This window comes from Rosa chinensis, chromosome 2 (assembly GCF_002994745.2).
Source record: "Rosa chinensis cultivar Old Blush chromosome 2, RchiOBHm-V2, whole genome shotgun sequence".
In the NCBI taxonomy this organism is placed as follows: Eukaryota; Viridiplantae; Streptophyta; class Magnoliopsida; order Rosales; family Rosaceae; genus Rosa; species Rosa chinensis.
Window position 1 is genome coordinate 66,924,048 of NC_037089.1, and position 22,919 is coordinate 66,946,966.

At 36.4% G+C, this 22,919-nt stretch overlaps 2 protein-coding genes across 2 annotated transcripts; one reads left to right on the forward strand and one right to left on the reverse strand.

The window, feature by feature from the left end:
- Positions 1-1,545: 1,545 nt before the first annotated feature.
- LOC112184811 (vacuolar-processing enzyme) lies at positions 1,546-4,187 on the reverse strand. The gene is made up of 10 exons (XM_024323046.2): positions 4,116-4,187; positions 3,777-3,968; positions 3,477-3,641; positions 3,238-3,394; positions 2,999-3,087; positions 2,671-2,867; positions 2,507-2,555; positions 2,185-2,376; positions 1,859-2,065; positions 1,546-1,764 (listed from the first exon to the last, which is right to left on the reverse strand). Exons 2-10 carry the CDS (start codon positions 3,948-3,950, stop codon positions 1,618-1,620), a joined length of 1,377 nt encoding a protein of 458 aa, XP_024178814.1. The 5' UTR covers positions 3,951-3,968; positions 4,116-4,187; the 3' UTR covers positions 1,546-1,617.
- A 4,543-nt stretch (positions 4,188-8,730) lies between these two features.
- Positions 8,731-9,542, forward strand: LOC112189571 (auxin-binding protein ABP19a). The gene has a single exon (XM_024328916.2). It carries the CDS (start codon positions 8,822-8,824, stop codon positions 9,449-9,451), a length of 630 nt encoding a protein of 209 aa, XP_024184684.1. The 5' UTR covers positions 8,731-8,821; the 3' UTR covers positions 9,452-9,542.
- Positions 9,543-22,919: the final 13,377 nt, after the last annotated feature.

Consider the following 22,919-nt stretch of genomic DNA (forward strand, 5'->3'; position numbering starts at 1 on the left):
TTTCTCTTCGCATATCTTGGTTGTCACTGCTCTCAATGTGAAAATTACCGATAGTCACTGAAACAACAGCAAGGTGATTAGTATGTACATTTGTTCTAAATATGTCAAAATATGATTCATCAATGTACATTGTTCAACTAGAATAGAAGTATATAACATACCAATCCTCTATTCAAGAAATACTATACAAGTCTCCCAAATAGGTGGCATATTCTGCAGGAACAGCAGGATCATGTTGACATGCTGCAAAACTTTCTCGTGATGCTGCAGTAGCATAGATACTCATTCTATCTGGCAGGAGACCCTCAAATAGACTCCCTCCAAATGCAGCTTCAAGGTAGAATACATAATATTGGTAAAAGAGAGATAAAAAACTTAGTACTACATATCAATTACTATATATATATACTGTACTGGAAATTCTTACCATCCCTAATTTGTACCCTTTAGCATGATGATGCTTCTTCTTCAGCACATGTCTGAGATCTTTGGCATACATAGAATGACTATATATCAAGCATCCCTGCATATATAATAGAACTAGACTTAGTTCTTCCTTCATTATAGTGCTTGCTTATTCAATCATCTTTGTTTAGAAAATAAGTTTCTTTATCTTAAAGTTACTAACCGAGTAATCCTGGATCACCATGGCCAGAATAATATATGAAGATGTGTTCATTTGGGACCACTGTCGAGAACTTTGCCACTTTCTCCAATGAGGTCACTTTTGTTTCCGAGAATAACAGCGAAAAGATTGACTATATTAACATCACCTAATGCATAATCCTGCTTGAAAAGAAAAGAAAAAACTAATTCTAGTAAAAAATAGTATTGAACTAATCAAGCTGATCTCTCCAATGGGTGAAATTAAACCTTGGGAACTCCATTGTAAACATCAATACCATTTCGATTGTTGATCGATAATGACACCAGGCCTGGAATTTTCTCTGTCTGATGCAATATCGTCGTACATGAAAACGATGATGTTCTCATCTTTCAGTCCTCCTTGCTTTTATATCAGACTGAGAGAATGAGAACTATTATATAGGGTCTTATGTTAATGTCGATAGTTTTTCTAATTGTGCACTGTGTATCTCTTAACTTTTCTTGACTGAAGACAATATTGTTTTGCTGAAGTTTTTACTTAATTAAATGTATTTCTTTTTCTTTTATTTCTTTTTTTCCTCACTGGTTACAAACTCATAGATAAGGATATATCTTATATCTCAATTCCCAGGCATTACTCCCAGGTGTTCTTCATCACATTAAGGTGAACAACTCATATATATTAGTCCGATGTCCATATATTATCATGAATATACTTGATTAAAACCTTCTGATGGACTCTGAACAGTTCCTCACTAGAATGGACTGTGATCAAGGCAGAAAATTGGACTTCTGTTTATAAGTACCGGTCAGACTTGCAGATCGACAATATATATCACATTTGTGAAAGATTCGATCTTTATTAACTTATAATTTTTATTTTCATAAAAAAGCTAATAATGTAACATCACATATTCACATACACGTACGCATGTTACATATGTCATAAAAGATAAACAACCCAAAGCAAGTAACCAGCTAGCATACATTTTTAGTACAGCCATTTTCAGATTAGACATGTTTCTTAGAACAAGCTTGATCAGACACTGCAACAAGTTTCTCTAGGCTGACCCCGGCATTGCACATGTTGGCAAAAGCTCGCGTGTATTTCATTCCATATTTCGATAGCTTTCCACAGCGACTCTCATAAGTCCTTATCTGCATAGGAAAGAACTCCAATTCAACAACTGAGAGATGCAATCAATAAAGTGTGTAAAAAAAAAAAATCTGATAGCTAGGAGAGTTAACTTACAAACATCTTGAAGCACTCCCAGTCATCCACTAGAGGTTGTCCCGAAGGCCTGACATTCATCAATACTTTTGAGCTCCTCTCGGTCCCAAACAGAAGCTCCCCTATTTTGGTTATGCTGTAGTCCACATGTTTCCTTCGAGCAATTTCTTTACGTAGCTGCTTTTGAGCTTCGATCTTCTCATGAGATCCAGTTGGAGCTCTGTTTAACTGAAAAATAAACAGAGGAAATGTAAAACATTTTGAAATTTTTAAGTACTTCCAAAAACCAGCTAGTTCATATTGTAAAAAATATAAAATATAAAAAATCAGAATTGAAGTATGGAAACCTTTTGCAGAAAATATAGGAGGGCTACATCCCGCTGGCTAACAGTCCTTGAGATTGATTCCGAAGGCGAGGATGTGAAGGGAGCATAGCTATGAGTTTTAGGAGTTGCCCCCATGTAAGTGTAGAGGAATTCCTTTATGTGACTCATATCTCCATACTGCATAACATGAGATTCATTTGTTCTGCTTCGGACCTGTAACTTAGTCAACAAGCATGATCATATTATTCTCATTTTCAAGGACAATATGCATACAAAATTACAAATTATAAACAAATTAAGTTCCCTAAAGATCTGATAGTGTGAAAAATTTCATTGCTTTTACCCTTTTATATTGAACCCCAAAAGTCTCTTTCCGCAGATCATTTGCATCGCTGATCTCAAAGTGATTGCACCAAAAATCACAGTTAGCTTTTGATTCAAACTATATTAGAAAGTCACTAGTTAGACATCATCATATAAACAAAAACTCTACTAGATATATCTTACCAATCCTCCAACCAGGAAATACTATACAAGTCTCCCAAACAAGTACCGAATTCTGTAGGAACACCAGGATCACCATCACAGTATGTTGCATAACTACTCTCCTCTGCATTTGATGCTGTAGTAGCATAAATGTTCATATTCTTTGGAAGCAAACCCTCAAACATACTCCCAGACTCACAAGCTTCAAGGTAAAACACCTTTTTTTTTTTTTTGTCAAAGCGTAAAAGAGTTCATAAGTTCATAATTCACCAAAAATAATAATTCAAATTAATCTATCTCTATGGAGGCTAGATTGTATATCAGTTACTACTGAAGTGAAAACTCTCACCATGCTTTTGTAACCTTTAGCAGCGTGCTTCTTTTTCAGCACATGTATCAGATCTTTAGCATAAACAAAGTCACTTTCACTAGGCATCCCTGAAACAACATTTCATTCATATGTGTGACCATGCAATATTAATTTGTTAGAATTATTTATCTGTTCATCAATTAAATATTTTATTTAAATTTAACATATTGGTCGTTTTTATTTATTTTTGGTCTGAGAAATTAACAAAAATTACTAACCAAGAAGTCCTGTAGCACCATGATCAGTGTAATATATGAAAATATGGTCATTTGGACCAGTCTCCAGAACCTTGCCACTTCCTCCTTTGAGTGCAGTTTTCTCTCCGAGAATAGCAGCGTAGAAATTGTGTGAGTTAACATCATCTCCTGTGTAATCCTGCATCAAGCTATTTAGGGTTAAAACATGCATATTTTAATTAATAACAAATTATTATTATCCATAAAACAAAAATTCAAACCTTGGGAACTCCGTGGTAGACATCCTTGCCGTTTGGCTTGTTGATAATGACACCAGGTCTAGGGTTTTCTGTGTTGTTAGCAATATCATCATACATGAAGACAATAATGTTTTCATCTTTGAGTCCACCTTTCTTAAGTATCTGGTATGCATGGCATACATCAGCCTGCATATATATATGTAGCGCATTACTTAGACTTCTTATTACTCTTCACATAAGAAGACCATATCTGAATATATCAAACAAAAGTTTAACTATTACTTGATGCTAGCTAGATTTGGATAAATTTAATTAAATGACCTGGTGTCGATAGTTATCGTAACCATTTGAACCAGCAATTAGAAGTGCCCATCTTTTTCCCTTGGACTTATGATGAGTGGTACTCGTAGAACCATTTTCAACAAGAGTGCTCCCAATAGTACTCACACTCAAAACAGACAGAAAAAGAAGTACTACTAAACCTTGAATACTCATTCTGCAGATTAAGATAACCTGTAGAAACACAATCAAGCAGGCTTGATTAGAAGTCCAAAACTTAACGAGGTTTAGGTGCTATATTGACTAATAGATGCTTGAAATGAGGTTAACACCCTCTAAAGAGCTAAACCTATAAATTAATTGATCAAGCTTCCAGCTTACCAAGAATTTAAACTTCTCAATGTCTTGGGAAAGAAATTGCTCAAAGGCTTCACGTACTCAAGCTCTCAGATCTAAGTGTGCTCTTGTAACAAGTAGTGCATGCTCAATTTATAGACGTGTAGTGGCTAAAATGAGTGGTTCAGATCTAACTTCCAAAATTAATGAGGCACTATACAGATTATACGCTATTGCCTCATTCTTTATTTAATCATTTTAAGAAAAAAAATCACATATATGCAACATTCAAGCTTAAGTGGTAAACTAAATTGACCCAACTGCCAACTTTTTGATGAGATACGTAGTGATGTATCTATCTGCAACAATGTTGGAAAGTTACATAATTTGGTGAAACATTTGGATATCCAAAAACTTTGTCAGCGATCCAGTAAGTGAGAGTGAATAAGAAAGTTAAAATACAAATTCTTCTTAATAATATACTGACCACTTTAGCCTTCCTAATTTAACTTCTAAGTTTTAACTTTTCAATAGTTAAGGTATTTCTTAGCTAGGGTTCTTAAAAATTTAACTGAAGGACTCAGATATGGATTCAAACTGATATTCATGGAACCTCTCATTCTGAATGGAAATTTGGTAGTGGGCGTAGAGATAAATCTCCCAATTAAAATGGATGCAAAACTGATTTAATAATAAAAAAATCATCCTATACTTCTATACATTTTCTATCATTATCATGTTCTTTCCTATTGAATTTAGATTGTTTTACAAAAATTAGTCTGATTATTCATTATCGCACCCCAATATTCTTCATCATGCATGATCAATCAAGCTTGGTATTTGACGTGGTCCACTACCATATGGTGGCTTATTCTTAATTATCATTTAAAAGGAATAATCACTTTTGTTCTCACGCTTAAGATCGATCCACAATTAATTAATTTTTTCCCATAATGGAAACTACTGGTTTTGGAGTTTACGTATTAATAGCCAGCGGTAGCATATATGAAGAAGAATAAGTAGTACAAGAAACGAAATTACTTATAAAGGGTGTATTGGATGTGAATGGGATTGAGCTAACCTTGGCTTGTTCTCAATTAGCACCACGGGCGTACACAACCTATATATGTATACTTATTACAAGTTTTAATTTAATGTCATTGTCTAGTCATGATCAAATAGATAATGACTCTATAATTAATTGGTCTGGTGATGGCATCGGCTTCTTTCATTTTCCATTCTTAGAGAAAACTTGTAGCAGGGACAACATTAATTTAGTTAATATAGCTAGCTAGCCACCTAGTACTTGTTGATTCCTAGTTAAATTTGATCACAATTTCATTGAAGTTGATGATTATTAGCTCTAACAAAATGTACTAATCAATTTAAGTAGCTATGACATGGACTAATGTCTGCGAATGCATTGCGTTCATATGATATAGATTATCATAAAATTTAATTAGGGTTTCGATCAGTATTGTATTTGCATCAAATGACGATACGCAAGGTAAGACAAGATCGATCTTAATAAAATAATTCACCCCACATATAGAAAAGAACGTTGTCTTCTACGCTTCATTTCTGATACTGTGTTAGAAAGTAATAGGATGAATCAAACGTGCTAATGAAACAAACTATTAGGTCAGGACTCTTTCTCAATGATCCATAACTATTTGAAATGTCAGATTCCAATTATAATCGATTACAAGAAAGATGTCAGCTATCTTATCAGACAAGCATTACTATCTAATTAAATGAGCGATAGACATGATGCCACACCTTTTCAATTAACGTCCCTTTCAAATCGATCGAGTCCCTGAAATTACTTTGCAGACTAATCATGTGTCATTTTTCTAATAGCAACAAGAAACTAATCAGTATGAGAATCTACTATTTGAGTTGCTCCATATGCTTTAGTAGAAAAGCTTGTCATACTTGCATAAAATTTCTAGCTCCTCCCTATTGAGATATCATTGAACAAATTCTACTAGTGTTACAACTAGTAGTCGAATGTGAAGTTATCAGGCAGTGACTTCTGTTCCCTTTACCAGGTGAAATTCATGTGTGACATTGTGCAGTAGTACGATCTATTGAACGTCCTGATACAATTTCCTTCATCTTTTTGAAGAACTCCTGTGCCAGTTTCACCTAGCTTGCTTTTACCATGCTCGATTGTCTTCACGAGATGATGATCGAGGCCTTTAGCATATGTAAAACATAAGTAAAACTTATTCACTTGCGTGCATTAATTTCATATGATATGTCCATCAGACCATCAGGGTTCAATAGGAAGATCAGAGTACTTGGAATTTTTATTAGTTGAAATTGCTTACCAAGTTTCCTATGATAGCCATAGTCGGTGTGTATGAAAAAATGGTCATTTGAACCATTTATATCCACAACCTTGCTAGTTCATCCCATGAGAGCAGTTTTATTTTCAACACTAATAGCATGAAACTCTCCTGGATTAACATCCTCTCCTGTATAATCCTTTTTACGCGACTAATAATTATTAACAATATTTATATAAACCAAACAGACTATAGTAGTTATTAAGGGTTCGAAATTATTCAAAACAAGATCCAAAAACTTTACTTTGTGAATATATATCACTGTCGTTAATTGGCTCTTGGTTAGATCTAGCTAGGATTGTTCGTATGGAACAAAACAAAAGCCAAAAGCTAGGAATATTATTAATCTCTCTCTTAATTCACCTTGATTTTCAGAATATGAATCCCACATGAGAAAATCAGGACATTGCCTATGGTTTTTATAAGAATTTGGGTCAGCTCCATCCATTACAAATTAGTTTAGTTATGAACCTCAAATTACTTTATCACTTAGGAAGTTTCAAACATTATAAATGGATATTTCATGCGAGTCTCGATGTCATATGTCGAGACTTTTTGCTGGCAATCTTTCTTGAACTTGGTTAAATTTATCGTCATTTTGTCATCATCAAGTCAGATGCCTAACCAAGTGGTAATGTAAAGTTGATATGTCGAATGATTGATGAGGAGGAAAATGTAACATAATACGTACCTTCTCGTGAAATTAGAAGGTTAATTACCATGTAAAATGGCATCCAATAGATAAATTGTAATTCACTATATAAAATGAACCTTTCAAGGTATGCAAAACACAATTAGATCGCATTGTTATACTGAGAAAGTCCAAGAATAGTGCTTAATAATCTCAAATGTTTTTTTTTCTTGGTAAAAGACTAAAAACCAACACTAGTACGTGCACATGTAATTATGTAAACATTGGTGCATTCACATACGACAGTAACGATCGAATCATATGGGAAGCTAGGCTTTAATATCCCATGTGATATCAATTTATTCATTAATCATTTTATGGTATAGCAAGGGAATTAAGAGAGAGGTGATTTCATATATATGACAGGTTTGAACACATGCAGCAGCCATTTGTTCCGGCGTAACTCCAGTATTGCACATGTTGGCAATAGCTCTCGTGTGTTTCCTTCCATAACTTGATAAAAAAATCCACAATGTTTCTCATAAGTTTCCACCCGCATGAAAGATTTAAAAATAATTAGCCAGCAGTAATGCGATAATTAAAATCACTGAAGTATGTTTTCAATTAGGGTTTTTCTAGCATCAATGAACGGACGAGTAGAATTTTTAATTGGTGTGAGACTTATTATAAACCTCACATCAATGAACAGTTGTCAATCAGTTAAAACACTACTAAATATACACGTACATGCTTGACTAAGGCTACATTTCTTTTGCGAGTAATATATAACTATGGTGCTTAATTACTTAAGCATCTTAAGGCAGTCCCAATCATCTACTAGAGGTTCCCCCGGAGTCCTAACATTCTTCATCACTTCTGAACTCTTGTCATACCCAAACAAAAGCTCCCTATCTGCTTTAAGTTATAATCCACATTTTTCCTCCGAGAAATTTCATCAATGAGCTGTTTGTGAGCTTCAAGCTTCACATCGGAGCCATCAGGGGCATTGTCGAACTGAACAGCATCCAAATTCATATTCTGGAAAATTTAATTATTCAGATTGATAGCTTGAGTGCAGCTTATAACCAACCTTGCACCGAAGATGGAGGAGGTCTGCGATGCGTTGGCTGACAACCCTTGGCCTTGAGGTCGATGGTGATGCCGTGTACTTGAAGCAAGTATAGTTATCATTTTCAGGCTTTGTACCCATGTAAGTGAAGATGAAATCCTCGCTTTGTCTCTTATTCCCAAATTGCATGACATGGCTTGAATCTAAGTAGCCATTTGCTGTTCTCCTTCGGACCTGTAAAAGCACTAAACGATCATGACAATGTATATGTTTGTGTGCCTGCACTAAACGATCATGATCTAGTCAAACTATGCTTTAATGATCCATTTTACAACCTCACGAGAAATCAGTGGGGGTAAGAAGAAAAAGTTAATTAGTGCATTAATCCTCCACTTTTTTTTTTTCGTATTAACTCTATACATATGTTTTCATATTTATACGCAAATCCTTATGTATGACTAGGTAGACGTCCTATATAATGATTGTACAAGTTGCTAAAATGACTGTTACTTGTAAGCTAGCTAATAGCATGATGATAAGACAAGCAATACTGTTGAGTAATATTTTAGCTAGGCAGCCAAACCTTTACTATTTAAAGTCGTATTCTTAGGTATGTAGATTAGGTGACCAAGACACATAACTAGACCAAAGAAAGAAGATACATAAGCTCATCAGCTTAATTTTACGTATATCGATCAAGATGATTTCCAGTGTCTTCTTCGTGTTTTCTGTCATTCTCTCCAGTTCCTATGCTGCTATGCAAGACTTTTGTGTTGCAGACTATGCAGCTCCTCAAAGCCCTGCAGGGTACGCTTGCAAAGATCCCGCAAAGGTTACTGTAGATGACTTCGTGTTCTCTGGCCTAAGAGTTGCTGGTAACATCTCAAGTATCAACAAAATCGGGCTATCGGCTGCATTTGCTGTTAACTTTCCTGGTCTCAATGGCCTAGGCGTTGCACTGGTTCGTGCAGACTTTGCTGTTGGTGGAGTTGTCCCGATTCACTCACACCGTGACGCTACAGAACTTGTAATCCTTGTGGAAGGAACAGTAGTTGCCGGTTTCATTGCCTCGAATAATAAGCCTTATGTAAAGACTCTGAACAAGGGTGATACTATGGTTTTTCCTCAAGGTTTGTTTCACTTCCTAGTGAATGTGGGTGATGCTCCAGCACTTGCATATGCCAGCTTCAGTAGTGCAAACCCAGGTGTGCAGACTCTGGAAACTGCTCTGTTTCAAAACAATTTACCTACTGAAATCATAGCCAAGTCTACATTACTTGACACCGTTCAGATTCAGAAACTCAAGCGTCTTCTTGGGGGTACTAACTAACGTATCTTGATGTGTGTGTGTGTCACCCGCCCTCGAGCGCTTATTTCATGTTTTACTTTCTGCTTGATTCTGTACTTGTACTTTGTTCGTACGTACGTACGTACGTACTGCGCGCTTCTTGTGGGCATGGACTTATTGAGTACAGATGATTTGGTTTCTAAAAGAAGAAAAAAGAGAGAAAATTAGGTGACCAGAACAAAAGGTTGCATAATGAGGTCATGAAACCCACATGAGGTGAGACCAGGGTCGGTCCTGACATTTTGATGGCCTGAGGCAAATAATTTAAATGTGGCCTCACATAATAAAATTCATATAATCGAACAAATTTATATATATATATATATATATATATATATATAGAAATTAAACCTCTACATTAATGTTAATGCAAGGAAAAAAAAAGGTGTTCAATTCCAAAATAATTTTTCACTTAGAATTAAGTTGAAAAAATAAAAAAGAACAGAATATATTTAACTACAAAAGAAACCAAAGAATAACAAATGGCAAGTACATTAATATTCAATTTCAAAATATTCTTTCCATAGAAGCTGGAAAAAGAAGGAACAAAAAATTTTAATTGCAAAGAAACTAATTAAGACAAAAAAAAAAAGACAAAAAGTGCAATTAAACTAATAAAGAAAAAAAAAAGGCCACAATGTGTTTCGAACCTTGATGATACAAACACCATCACATCTATATTACCACTGCACTAGCATGGCTGCTTTGTAGTTGATACGCGAAAAACTTTTATATAATCATAAACGAATATATGTAAAATAAAAAAACTTGACGGAGGCCCGTCGGAGAGTGGTGGCCTGAGGCAGCCGCCTCAGGTAGTAGCCCTCAGGGCCGCCTTTGGGTGAGACTTGCAAAACATAAACTTATTGAGGGAGTCTGTTATCGTTGGAGTTGCGTGCCAAGAAAGAAGTCACGAATGTGTAAAAAGAAATTTCTTACATCCAAAACGATAAATGGATACTTCATCACTAATAACATTGATGTTCTTTTAAAAAAAAAACTACGTTAATTACATGCAGGCTTGTTGGCTTAATTAACCAGCTAATGGACTAAATGCCGGTTATGATTAATTAAGACAATATCCGATGAGGAATACAAATGCATGCAGAATGAGAGTCGAGAGGGTCAAGAGCCTTTCCTCGCCGAACCCTAGCGCCGCTCCCTTGGTGCGGCTACCAGGGAGGACTCTGCCGCCTCCACTTAATCTACGTTTGAGGCTGACTTTTGATCAGCTCTTTCCTCGTGTCGGGGAGAGGCGGATTACAGGTTGTTTGGACTGGCTCAGTTTCCGTCGGCGACCACAGCGGGGACAACTCCCAGGCTGGGTGAGGAGACCCGAGATCGGGCTGGAGCGGCATCTTCCTTCTTTTAGGGATTGGAAGATTTTCGATGGAGGCACAGGAATCAGAATCTTCCTGTGGTGGAAGGTATTGTGGCTGCTGTGGCTGCAGACGTATGGCGGCGATGTTCGTACTCAAGCACTGAATCTGGGCACCTTGTTCTTGGGATTTCATATCAGTGCGATGCGGTACCCACGAACTCTATGGAAGATCTGGATTTGGGACCCAGAGTCGATGGCTTGGCTGATCGGATCCTTCATCCAGGGAGGCTGGCGGCTTTGTTGGGTGCAGACGAAGCTTTGGGTGACTGACGGACGACAGCCATCTCTGGGTGCCCGACGCTGGGTGCCCATATCAAATCTGGCTTCTAGAATGTTGGGCTGTTGTGGGGCCCGACTCAATTTTCTGTTGGGTCAAATTTCTCTTTGGGCTTGGATTTGGGACCCGGGAGAACTTATGCAGGATGTTTGGTTCGATTACACTATTTAGTGTCTCTTGGTCTAGCATCTGAATATGGTCTCTTGCTGTTTAATTTTGCTTCACTAGCTGTACACCAATTGAGGTCTCTAGGAGGCTAGGGTTGCTATTACAAGGATTTAGATAGTTTGGACTTGTGTTCATATGATTAGGCTTATAAATGAGCGAATGTGTTAGCAGTGAGGGTCACCTGTCCTTTGCTCGGTAGCTTATACCATTTATGATTTTGGTGTAAGACAGCATTTGATGTAATTGTCTTCTGGCCATGGATAAATGAATGAAGTTATCCCTTTTCCTAAAAAAAAAAAAAGACAATATCCGATGATATTTAGAGTCAACCGCATAGACTGTTGCACATAATAATCAAGGTAATTTTTTGATCGAGAGACTACAAAGACATCAGCATATAGTTAAAGTGACAACTCCTTAAGTGATTAGTGGAGCAACTTTTTAAACAGCGATAAGTGTGTCTCGTAGCCTACCATATACCGATATTGTCCCAATTATATCATCGTTAGGTACTTAGTTTAAACATAAAATGTCTCGGTACAATTGGGAGTTACTCACATATAAGTTATATTATTTTTTGTCACTTTACTAATGTGAAATTTTTAACATGCCCCCTCACCTGCAATGTAGCTCTCGGTCTGCATGTGCAATCAATTAACAAGTCCAATTCTCACATTGGAAATTGAGGCATAAGTCCTACATTGGAGACTTAGTGAATCAATTAACAAATCAAATTCTCACATTGGAAATTGGGACACAAGCCTCACATCGAAGACTTAGTCAATTAAGTAACAATCCAATCGAGATTTTCTGATGACAATTTTAGGAACCCAAATTGGGTCCATGAAAATTGGAGACATGATCAGAGAGTCACTTAGAAATCGGGTGCAGCTGCTAATTAAAATAGATAAAAAACTAAACATGCTCTTCCAAATAACTAAGGAGCTAAAATAGAGAGTCGACTAAAAATGCTCTTAAATGAAATGTTTTTTTTTTTTTGAATCAATAATAATAAGGTTTTCATGCACTAAAGCCAGAACGGCACAGATACATATCAGTCACTGCTCATAAGCAAGTAAGACGAGCAATATACTAGCACCACTCACTAATACAAATCAATGCTAACTTATTCCAAGTGAGCCTATAAACTACACAAAAGTATAGTAAATAGGCTAAGTCACAAAACAAAAAAATAACTTAAATTTTCTCCTTGCCCTTCTCACTAGGGCTAGGAGGTTTAGTAAGGTACTCAAAACAAGTTGCTTGTGCAGCAGCAATCTTCGTTGATTTGGGTGGATTTTTATTTTTCGATCCAAGTGACCTTCCTCTCTTCTTTTTTGGCTCCTTTCCAATTTCCACGATTGGCTCCTTTGGCACAAGAATGCTGCCCGAGGCTTCCAAGTGTCCTAGAGACCTTGATGAAAATTTAGTCTGGAAACATGGGATTTTCAACTTCTTTGTTGGAGCATCATGCATATCCACATGTTTGAACAAGTTCGGGAGCAAAATCTTCAACTTTTTGGGAGAGGCCTCAGAGGTGGGAGGGCATACACTCTTCTCAATTCTTGGCTCCACCTTGATAGGAACATTTGTGTCACTTTCAGACTTTTCATCAGACTGCCCTGTGTCTTTGTCAACTTCAATGAGAACCGGCACAATATGTTCAACCCTAGCATTATCATGAGGAGAAGACTCGGTGCAGTCGAGTGAGTCAGAGACTGGGACTAAGGCCAGTGTATTTTTCAGTTTTTTGGGAAGAAACTTCTCCCGCAGTATGATAGGTTTACGTCTAGGAGTGTCATGACTAAATAGAGCCCTATTGACCGGTGGAAACGAAACATGTCGTCCATGAAAGTACCTGCATTAAAACTCAAGGATGGAGCTGTGATCTCCACTTTCTCGTCAATATTGGCTTGGACACGAGTATGTGTAGTATCCACTCCACTAACCGGACACTGATTCCCATTGATAGGAGCATTTTAATGCGACGTTTTAACTGCATTTCCCTACATTTCTTACGTTATTTCCTTATTAAAACCCTGTTTAGGAAAGTTTCCATTCTTTGATCGGGAAAGTTCCTATTTGTAGAAAGTTTATATTTTTGTAGTTTCTATTTATCATTTTTAGTAAGTTGCCATTTTTCATTTTAGGAAAGTTTCTATTTTTCTTATTAGTTTCTATTTTTAGGACCTCCAAGCAAGTGGAAAATCTTGAGGAGGAAAATCAAAGTTGCAAGCAAGTGGAAAATCTTGAGGAGGAAAATCAAAGTTGCAACCAAGTGGAAAATCTTGAGGAGGAAAATCAATTCAAGTTGAACAAGTGATAAACAAGTGGGAAGATATTTTTTACAAATTTGTCTAACATATCTAGCCCTTCATTTATGTTCATCTCCACCCTCCATTCATCATTTTTTGGGCTATAAATACACTTCTCCTCTCACTCTCAAAATACCAATTCCTTCATCCATTTCATCTTCTTTGTCTCTCCATTTCCTTTCCATTTTCCTTCTCCATTCTCTAGTTGCAAAGTTCTGCGTTTTCAAGCAAGGAGAGGAAGAAGAAGAAGGAGCCGTGAAGATCATATCCTCCATCATCCACCTTGAAGGCTTGCTTCCAAGATTCAAGATCCAACCATCTAGCTCTCCATCTCCATCTCCACTCACGGTGTAATTCGTTCCTTTTCCTTGTAACCTTTTTGGTTTCCTTGTTTGATTTCGTATGAACTTGTTTCTAGTTAACAATAATGTTTAGGGTAAAGTTTAAACCCAACTTCTATGTTTAAATAAAGTTTTCGAATTCCATAATTGTGATTCTAAGTTGCTTATGTGAGTTTGTTCGATTGAATTTGCTTGATAGAAAACTTTTATATGTTTATCTTATTTGGGTCGACACTTATAGGATTTGCATGTAATTGGTGCTAGGTTTAAGAACATGAAATCGACTTTTCGTTTTGTGTAAACTTAAATCAAAGTAGTAAAGGTTTTGGACAAAAATCGAATTCAATTGAAGAGGATTGCAATTAGGTGAACTTATTCATACTAAGTTGTACACTTGAGTTGATAGCCTTTCTCTATGTGTAATGCGTTAAACATGACATGATTGACTAGCTTTCTAGGGTTTGATTGCATGTTTGATAGGATTAATCTAGGTGCTTTCGCTTAGGTTAATTAGCATTGAAAAGTAAAATATGGGAAATCATTTGCTTTCGAATGTTTCACATGATCAACTCCTCTCTCATGACTTGGAAGAACAATTATAGGGTTTGAATCGAATTTGATTACATGGAATTGATTTTGATCTTTGTTCCTTGCGTTCCACCCTTGTATATATGTTTTTACGTTTTCTTTATTTTCTTTATTTTTATTTTTAATTTTAAGAATCCTAAACCCCCCTTATTTTTGTTCACTTGTATATATTTATTCTTTATTTTATTTTTGTAAATAATACTTTGTTATTTTAATTCTTTATTTGTTTATACAATTGTATATATTTATATTCTTTATTTTATTTTTGTAAATAATACTTTGTTATTTTAATTCTTTATTTGTTTATACAATTGTATATATTTATATTCTTTATTTTATTTTTGTAAATAATACTTTTCTTTATTTGTTACACAATTACAAGTGTACCCTCAATCCCCGGAATAGAACGATCCCTATTTGCTTATACTACTAACGACATATTTCAGGGTTAAATTATGCGCTTGCTTTGAGCGCATCAATTTTTGGCGCCGTTGCCGGGGATTGAAAAATCACTTGCTAAATTGTGTCATTTATTGTATATATTTTTTGTATATAAATTGTTTAAAACTTAGTTTAAATATTATTTATATTATTGAACACGAATTTTAATTGTAGGTTGTAAATTGAGAGGAATAGGTGAAGTCTCTTTTATTAATATTGACCTAAACCCCTTATTGGTACCTAGCTCAGGTCCCTTAAGGTTGAGGGCGGCCTTTATTAACACTTGTTGAACTGTCTTCACACTTATGAACTTTTTCATCTTAGTAAGTATAGCCTATGCGAAGGGGACAACGTTCATGACGGGTTTTTGAATCCAGAAGTGCTTGCAAATGGGCCTAAACCACTATGTGGGAGTAGCTCATGCCAAAATGGATTTTTCCTCTCGTGTTCGCCCTCCCCCACCTGGCCATTTCAGTAAGGTTGCCCAAACGATTTGAAAGGGAGTTTGTGTCTAGGCGACTATACTTGGGTCGCACGTCCACTTGATTTACCGCTTGGAATTTGATTCGATATCAATAATGTTTATAATAAAAGAAATACTTGTGAATACTCTATACGTGTAAATTATTTTGTTGTTTCACACTTTAAACTTGTAAAAATACTTTTCACGTTTTATACTCACTTGAGTACTTAACTTGTGTCTTATGTACAATATACTTGTTAATTATACTTGTAGTTTGTAATTAATAGTTATACTTGTTTTTATTTTGTATTTCTTTGTTAATTATAGTTACTAACTTTATTTAATGTAGGTACTGTCTGGCTGCAAGACGTAAAATACAAGCGCTACTTGGGAGGCAACCCAATTCAGAATATAATCAGATTTGCTTTCTCTTTCCCTATTTCTTTTTATTTTTCAATTTTTCTCTTTAGTTTTTATTTTAGGATTTGTTTTCGTAAATGTCTTCTATCTATGCTTACTTATTTCATTGCATGCTTTTAATTGATTACATTGAGGATAATGCAATATTTAAGTGTGGGGGAAGGGATTTATTTTTTTTGTCTTTCATTTTGAGTCCTATAAATATTTTTGTCTTTCATTTTGAGTCCTATATTTATATATATTTGTCTTTTATTTTTGAGTCCTTTATATTAAAAAAAAAAAAAAACTGCATTCATTCAGTCTTATTAAATTAAGCTATTTACAAAAAAAAAAAAAAAATTTAAAAAAATAATAATAATAATTAAAATACTCTATACTAAACTATGTCTGCATTTCCGTAGGAGTTGAGGCTGAGCTCAAGGGAAATGCGAGAGCCACCGCCATAGCCGCTACCTCCCACGGAAGTAGTCTTCATGTTGCCAAAGATGTCCTCACCATGCATGGGGAATAGTGGAAGGGTTTCAATCTCCTGGTGATATTCTCCTCGTTGTTCCATGATCGATCCATCAACACCATAGCCGACACGTGACCCAAAATTTAGATCAATGGATCTGTCAGTACTAGTAGAACCAGTGGAACCAAAGTTTAGATCAATGGACCTACCATCATCAGTAGAACTAGTGGATCCAAAATTGAGATCGAGAGAGCCACCAACCCGAACGTTCCGAAATTCCTTCAACTTCTGCCTCTCACGAGCCTTGAGGTTCTGGAACCAAAAGAAGACGTTCTTGTCCTCGATCTGCCCATAATGTTTCAGATGAAGGCAGATCTCTTGAATCTGCTCTGGAGTTGGGTACTTAAAACCCTTATCATAGTAAAGGCCCTTGAGGATTCTTAGTTGAGGCGGTGTGGGAGCCCACCGGTTACTACTCCCGGCTGCTTGGATGCTTCCTCCCTCCTCGGTTGGTTGCTGGGTTTGTAATTCCATTTGTTGCTGGGTTTGTAACTCCATTAGTTGCAGAGTTCGTGGTTCCATGTTGATGAAGAAAGGATTTGAGTTTCGAAAGAAAGGCTGAAAGGTTGAGAGAGAAAGGCTGGAACTCGGAAGAATTTTCTTTTGGAGTGAACAGTCCCTCAGAATGCACCTATTTATAGAACGAGTGAGCAGATCTCCACCGTTGGATCGACGATCTCTGAGATTAAATCTACGCGTTGGATTAAAGTCACCCGAAAACACGGAAAAGCTGTTGGCTCGTGAAGGACACGTGGGGGAACCAAACTGATCTCGAGGAGCTGTGACAGATAAGCTACAGCCGAAAGCAGGTATGATTGCCGTAAATTAAGGAAAAGAAAGGACGCGTGGGGGAACCAAACGGTTCTCGAGGAGTTGTGACAGACAAGCTACAGCCGAAAGCAGACCTAATTGCCGTAAATCACGGAAAAGAAAGGAATATTTACGTGTGGGGGAGTTTTTCATGTGCATACGTGTTTCTTGGGCCGTGAACTGTCATAACTCTTCTCCTTCCCGGAGAAGCTTTGTTAAAACCATGTGCTTGTTGAGATTTCTACCCTATTTTGTGCTTCATATATACATCCTTTTTTGTCTCCTCCAGATTTTACTAAGGTTTGTCTAAGCGTGCAGTTTCAAATTCCTTCTACTTCCTCATGGCTCGAACCAAGGTTACCCCTCGCAGGGGCGTCAATCAACGCCGTGTTCTCTCTTTGGAAGAAGAAGGTCGTCAAGCGGCCACTAGAGCTGGACTTACTCGTCGATGGGACCATCGTCCTATCCGTGAGCGTACCCGCAGTCCCCCTCCTCTGCCTCGTCGCTCTCCCAGACTGCATCCCGGAGAGTCTTCTTCCTCACCAGCTGCTCGTGCTCCTCGGCCTATGGCCACCCTGGAAAGCTTGTCGGATTCGATTGATGATTTGCGTTCCTCTCTCCGCGATGGTATTATGGTGACAGATTGGAGAGTCAATTGCATGATTGATTACATCTCTGAGATGAACTGCTCTTTGATCCGCTGTCACACTGCAATAAACAAGCTTGCTCAGGAAGTCAATAACTTGCAGAGTTATCCTCCTGGGTTTCCTCGCAAGGACGCTACTGCATCACACCATGAAGACCCTCCTCCGGAGGCTGAAACCAGCAAAAGGGCTGCCACTCGCCCGCATACCGCTCCTCCAAAGGAGTAAATGGAGGTACAAGTCTAGGCTGAAAGACTTTAAACATTAAGCGCTGCATGGGAGGCAACCCATTTCAACTGTAGCTGTGGAGGAGCCATCAAACGCAGATTTGTTTTCTTGAACTCTTCCTTCTATTTTATTTTCTTAAATTTTAAGTTGTTTTAGGTTTCGTTGTGTTCATTTTCTCTTCTATGCTTGATTTATGCTTTGCATGATTTATATTTGTTTATACATTGAGGACAATGCATGAATTAAGTATGGGGGAAGGGTTATTGCTTTATTGTGTTTTTAGTAGTTAGTATATAAAAAAAAAAATGAAAAATAGTTGATGTTGGATTGTGTTTTTTGTGTTTTTAATTGATGTTGTGATACACTAAGGTATATTGGATTAAACATAGTCTTGAAAAAGGGTAGCTGTTTCAGTCCCATTGCACATCGAGACTCCCTGTTCCCGTACCTAAGTGTTGAAATTAAATTAATTTAAAAAAAAAAAAAAAAATTTGGTTACTTTTGTTTTTGTTTTTGAGTCTTAGAATGCCCTTTCAACTGTCTAAGATGATTCTATATCTCTAAAATCATGATTAAAAGAGAATCACAAAATTGAGATGATTTTTAAAATGGTATTCTTTGGTTAATTGAGATATATGAAAAATGCATGCATGTGTAGTGGATATGGATTTCGTAACCTTGGTACAGAATATGAGCATGTTAGGATGAGTTTTGATTCATAAAAGCACATGTGAGATATTTGAGCCATGTCCCTTTTTCTTGGAGTGATAATTGAAAAATATATTCTTAATTTCTTGGCGATGTTTTGATGATCTCATTACTCTTTCATTTGATTGATTGCTTGCCATAGATTAAGTTTGATGGACTAGAGAATGCTAGAATTCGCTCTTGTGCTTGTTGAGACGTTTGTCAATACATGGCCCTGATTCTGGAAGGGATAGAAGCAACCTAGGAATTATCATCATTGCCAAATAAGCATGTGTCCCTATTTGTGCCCGTCATGGGACTCTCTTAGATGAACCCCTTTGAGCTTACATTAAGCCTTTTCTTTCATCACCCTTAAATCCTTAACCCTGAACCTTAGTATAGCTACACTCCTACCCTTTGTTCTAAAAACTTAGTGGAGCTATATTTTGGGACTTTACTTGAGGATTTGGCATTGAGAAAGAAGATTGAGAAGAGGTGAAAGTTCAAGTGTGGGGGTAGACTTGTCCATGAAAAAAAAAAATTATGTGAAAGCCGTGAAAAAGAAATGAAAAAGAAAAAAAAAAATGTGTACGGCTAGAAAATTAAAAGAAAGAAAAGAAAAAATGTATATGGATTTTAGTCCCCCGTACTTAGTGATTTTGGAGTTTACTTTGAACTAAGGCCCACTACAAAAAAATTTGGCCTTTATCCATTCCACTATTGTTCTAGGGAAGTTTAGAGTGAAGATTGAGCCCAACATGAAGACATTTGGCCCTTTCATAAAACCTCTATGGGATGTGACGTTTTGATATATCTTGGTGGATTTCTAGAAGTCTCTACATCTACATGAGCTCTGCTAGGTTTTTAGGACACTTTGTGAAATTCCTTACCTTTCGTTTCTTAAAACCTTGAGCCTTGGCCCCATTACAACCCTAAATAAGACCTTCTTGATCCTTAAGATGGGACAGCCTTTGATTTGTGGAGATGAGTTACAAGAGTTGAACCTATGGCTTGGGTCCATCCGTGCAAGTAATTGATATCCTTCATGAGATCTTTTCAAAAAAAATTATATTCACAAAGTGCTTTTCGTTTCTTATATATGTGAGCTATTTGATTGCCTCAAAATATTTTCTCTCACATATAATTGAGTGATTATAAGCTTTTAAGCATTGTCTTGAATTCTGAGAGAACAAAGAGTGGATATACCATGTGAGGATATGAATCATACTTGTTCGAAGCATACTTAACAGAAACCATCACCATTGTCACAACCAAGTCCTACTTGTGTATGTGTGGATTATATGTTTTAATTAACTCTTGAATATCTACATATTGATTCTTGGTTGAGTGCTAATCTTGATGTTGTGAAAATAGGAGATTTCTGAGACAAAAAGTTGAAGGGCAATAGAGTCAATGTTTTTGTAGAGTCTTTAATTTTCGTTGAGTCTTAGTGTGTGTCTTAGTGTGATTTTGCTAAGGGACTAGCAAAAGCTAAGTGTGGGGGAATTTGATAGGAGCATTTTAATGCGACGTTTTAACTGCATTTCCCTACATTTCTTACGTTATTTCCTTATTAAAACCCTGTTTAGGAAAGTTTCCATTCTTTGATTGGGAAAGTTCCTATTTGTAGAAAGTTTATATTTTTGTAGTTTCTATTTATCATTTTTAGTAAGTTGCCATTTTTCATTTTAGGAAAGTTTCTATTTTTCTTATTAGTTTCTATTTTTAGGACCTCCAAGCAAGTGGAAAATCTTGAGGAGGAAAATCAAAGTTGCAACCAAGTGGAAAATCTTGAGGAGGAAAATCAAAGTTGCAAGCAAGTGGAAAATCTTGAGGAGGAAAATCAAAGTTGCAACCAAGTGGAAAATCTTGAGGAGGAAAATCAATTCAAGTTGAACAAGTGATAAACAAGTGGGAAGATATTTTTTACAAATTTGTCTAACATATCTAGCCCTTCATTTATGTTCATCTCCACCCTCCATTCATCATTTTTTGGGCTATAAATACACTTCTCCTCTCACTCTCAAAATACCAATTCCTTCATCCATTTCATCTTCTTTGTCTCTCCATTTCCTTTCCATTTTCCTTCTCCATTCTCTAGTTGCAAAGTTCTGCGTTTTCAAGCAAGGAGAGGAAGAAGAAGAAGGAGCCGTGAAGATCATATCCTCCATCATCCACCTTGAAGGCTTGCTTCCAAGATTCAAGATCCAACCATCTAGCTCTCCATCTCCATCTCCACTCACGGTGTAATTCGTTCCTTTTCCTTGTAACCTTTTTGGTTTCCTTGTTTGATTTCGTATGAACTTGTTTCTAGTTAACAATAATGTTTAGGGTAAAGTTTAAACCCAACTTCTATGTTTAAATAAAGTTTTCGAATTCCATAATTGTGATTCTAAGTTGCTTATGTGAGTTTGTTCGATTGAATTTGCTTGATAGAAAACTTTTATATGTTTATCTTATTTGGGTCGACACTTATAGGATTTGCATGTAATTGGTGCTAGGTTTAAGAACATGAAATCGACTTTTCGTTTTGTGTAAACTTAAATCAAAGTAGTAAAGGTTTTGGACAAAAATCGAATTCAATTGAAGAGGATTGCAATTAGGTGAACTTATTCATACTAAGTTGTACACTTGAGTTGATAGCCTTTCTCTATGTGTAATGCGTTAAACATGACATGATTGACTAGCTTTCTAGGGTTTGATTGCATGTTTGATAGGATTAATCTAGGTGCTTTCGCTTAGGTTAATTAGCATTGAAAAGTAAAATATGGGAAATCATTTGCTTTCGAATGTTTCACATGATCAACTCCTCTCTCATGACTTGGAAGAACAATTATAGGGTTTGAATCGAATTTGATTACATGGAATTGATTTTGATCTTTGTTCCTTGCGTTCCACCCTTGTATATATGTTTTTACGTTTTCTTTATTTTCTTTATTTTTATTTTTAATTTTAAGAATCCTAAACCCCCCCTTATTTTTGTTCACTTGTATATATTTATTCTTTATTTTATTTTTGTAAATAATACTTTGTTATTTTAATTCTTTATTTGTTTATACAATTGTATATATTTATATTCTTTATTTTATTTTTGTAAATAATACTTTGTTATTTTAATTCTTTATTTGTTTATACAATTGTATATATTTATATTCTTTATTTTATTTTTGTAAATAATACTTTTCTTTATTTGTTACACAATTACAAGTGTACCCTCAATCCCCGGAATAGAACGATCCCTATTTGCTTATACTACTAACGACATATTTCAGGGTTAAATTATGCGCTTGCTTTGAGCGCATCACCCATCATGCATCAGAAAATGGCAAGAATTGCACATACCTACCAAGTTTTCAAAAAAGAAGGATATATCCGCTTCTATCCCCTGTGCAAGGCTAAGCGTTTTCTACAGAAAGAAGGGTTTAGACAATTCATGAGAAACCCTAAACCTAACCTTACCCACAGTGTCGGAAAGTTTGTCATCCATCTCCAAGAACTTTCCCGCCACAGAAGCAATAGCCTGGGTCATTTATGGATCCTCAAAAGCAGGTGGGATGTTGGAGATCCTCACCCAGAAGAACAAAGAGTTCATCTCCACTAAACCAATCAGCGACATTCCATCATATTCTTTCCGCACTATCGGGGCATGATTAAAGCGCCACGAATCACCCCGCAACACCTTGTAGGTCAAAAGCTAGCACAAAATGGTTCTGGTCTCTTTCCTGGATCTTAAATCCTTTATCGATCACCCATACTCTTCTGAAGAATCGCCTGATGTCGTTGAAGGCAGTCGGATGCTTTGCCAAGGATTTGGCCAGTAGGTAGGATTGTCGAGGGCGACGTTGTGCACCCCCAATTCGACGAGACAAATCGATAACTTCATTGCTGGATAAAGCAAGGGATGCAGCAAAGGAGGCAGTGACATCCTTAATGGACACCATGGAGGTGAGGAGATCACAGGAAAAGCAGCCGGAGGCTGCCGCAATCACTCTTAGGGTTTAGGTGCGTGTAGAGAGAGAACACACTCTTAGGGTTTTCCTCTTAAATGAAATGTTCACAACACACAATCTTAAAAAATGTGTGTTGTTGTGTGTGTGTATTTTTGTTGTTGTTGTTGTTGTTAAAATGACTTTATTTTATTAGATGCAATCATGGAAAGATTATAAAATAATG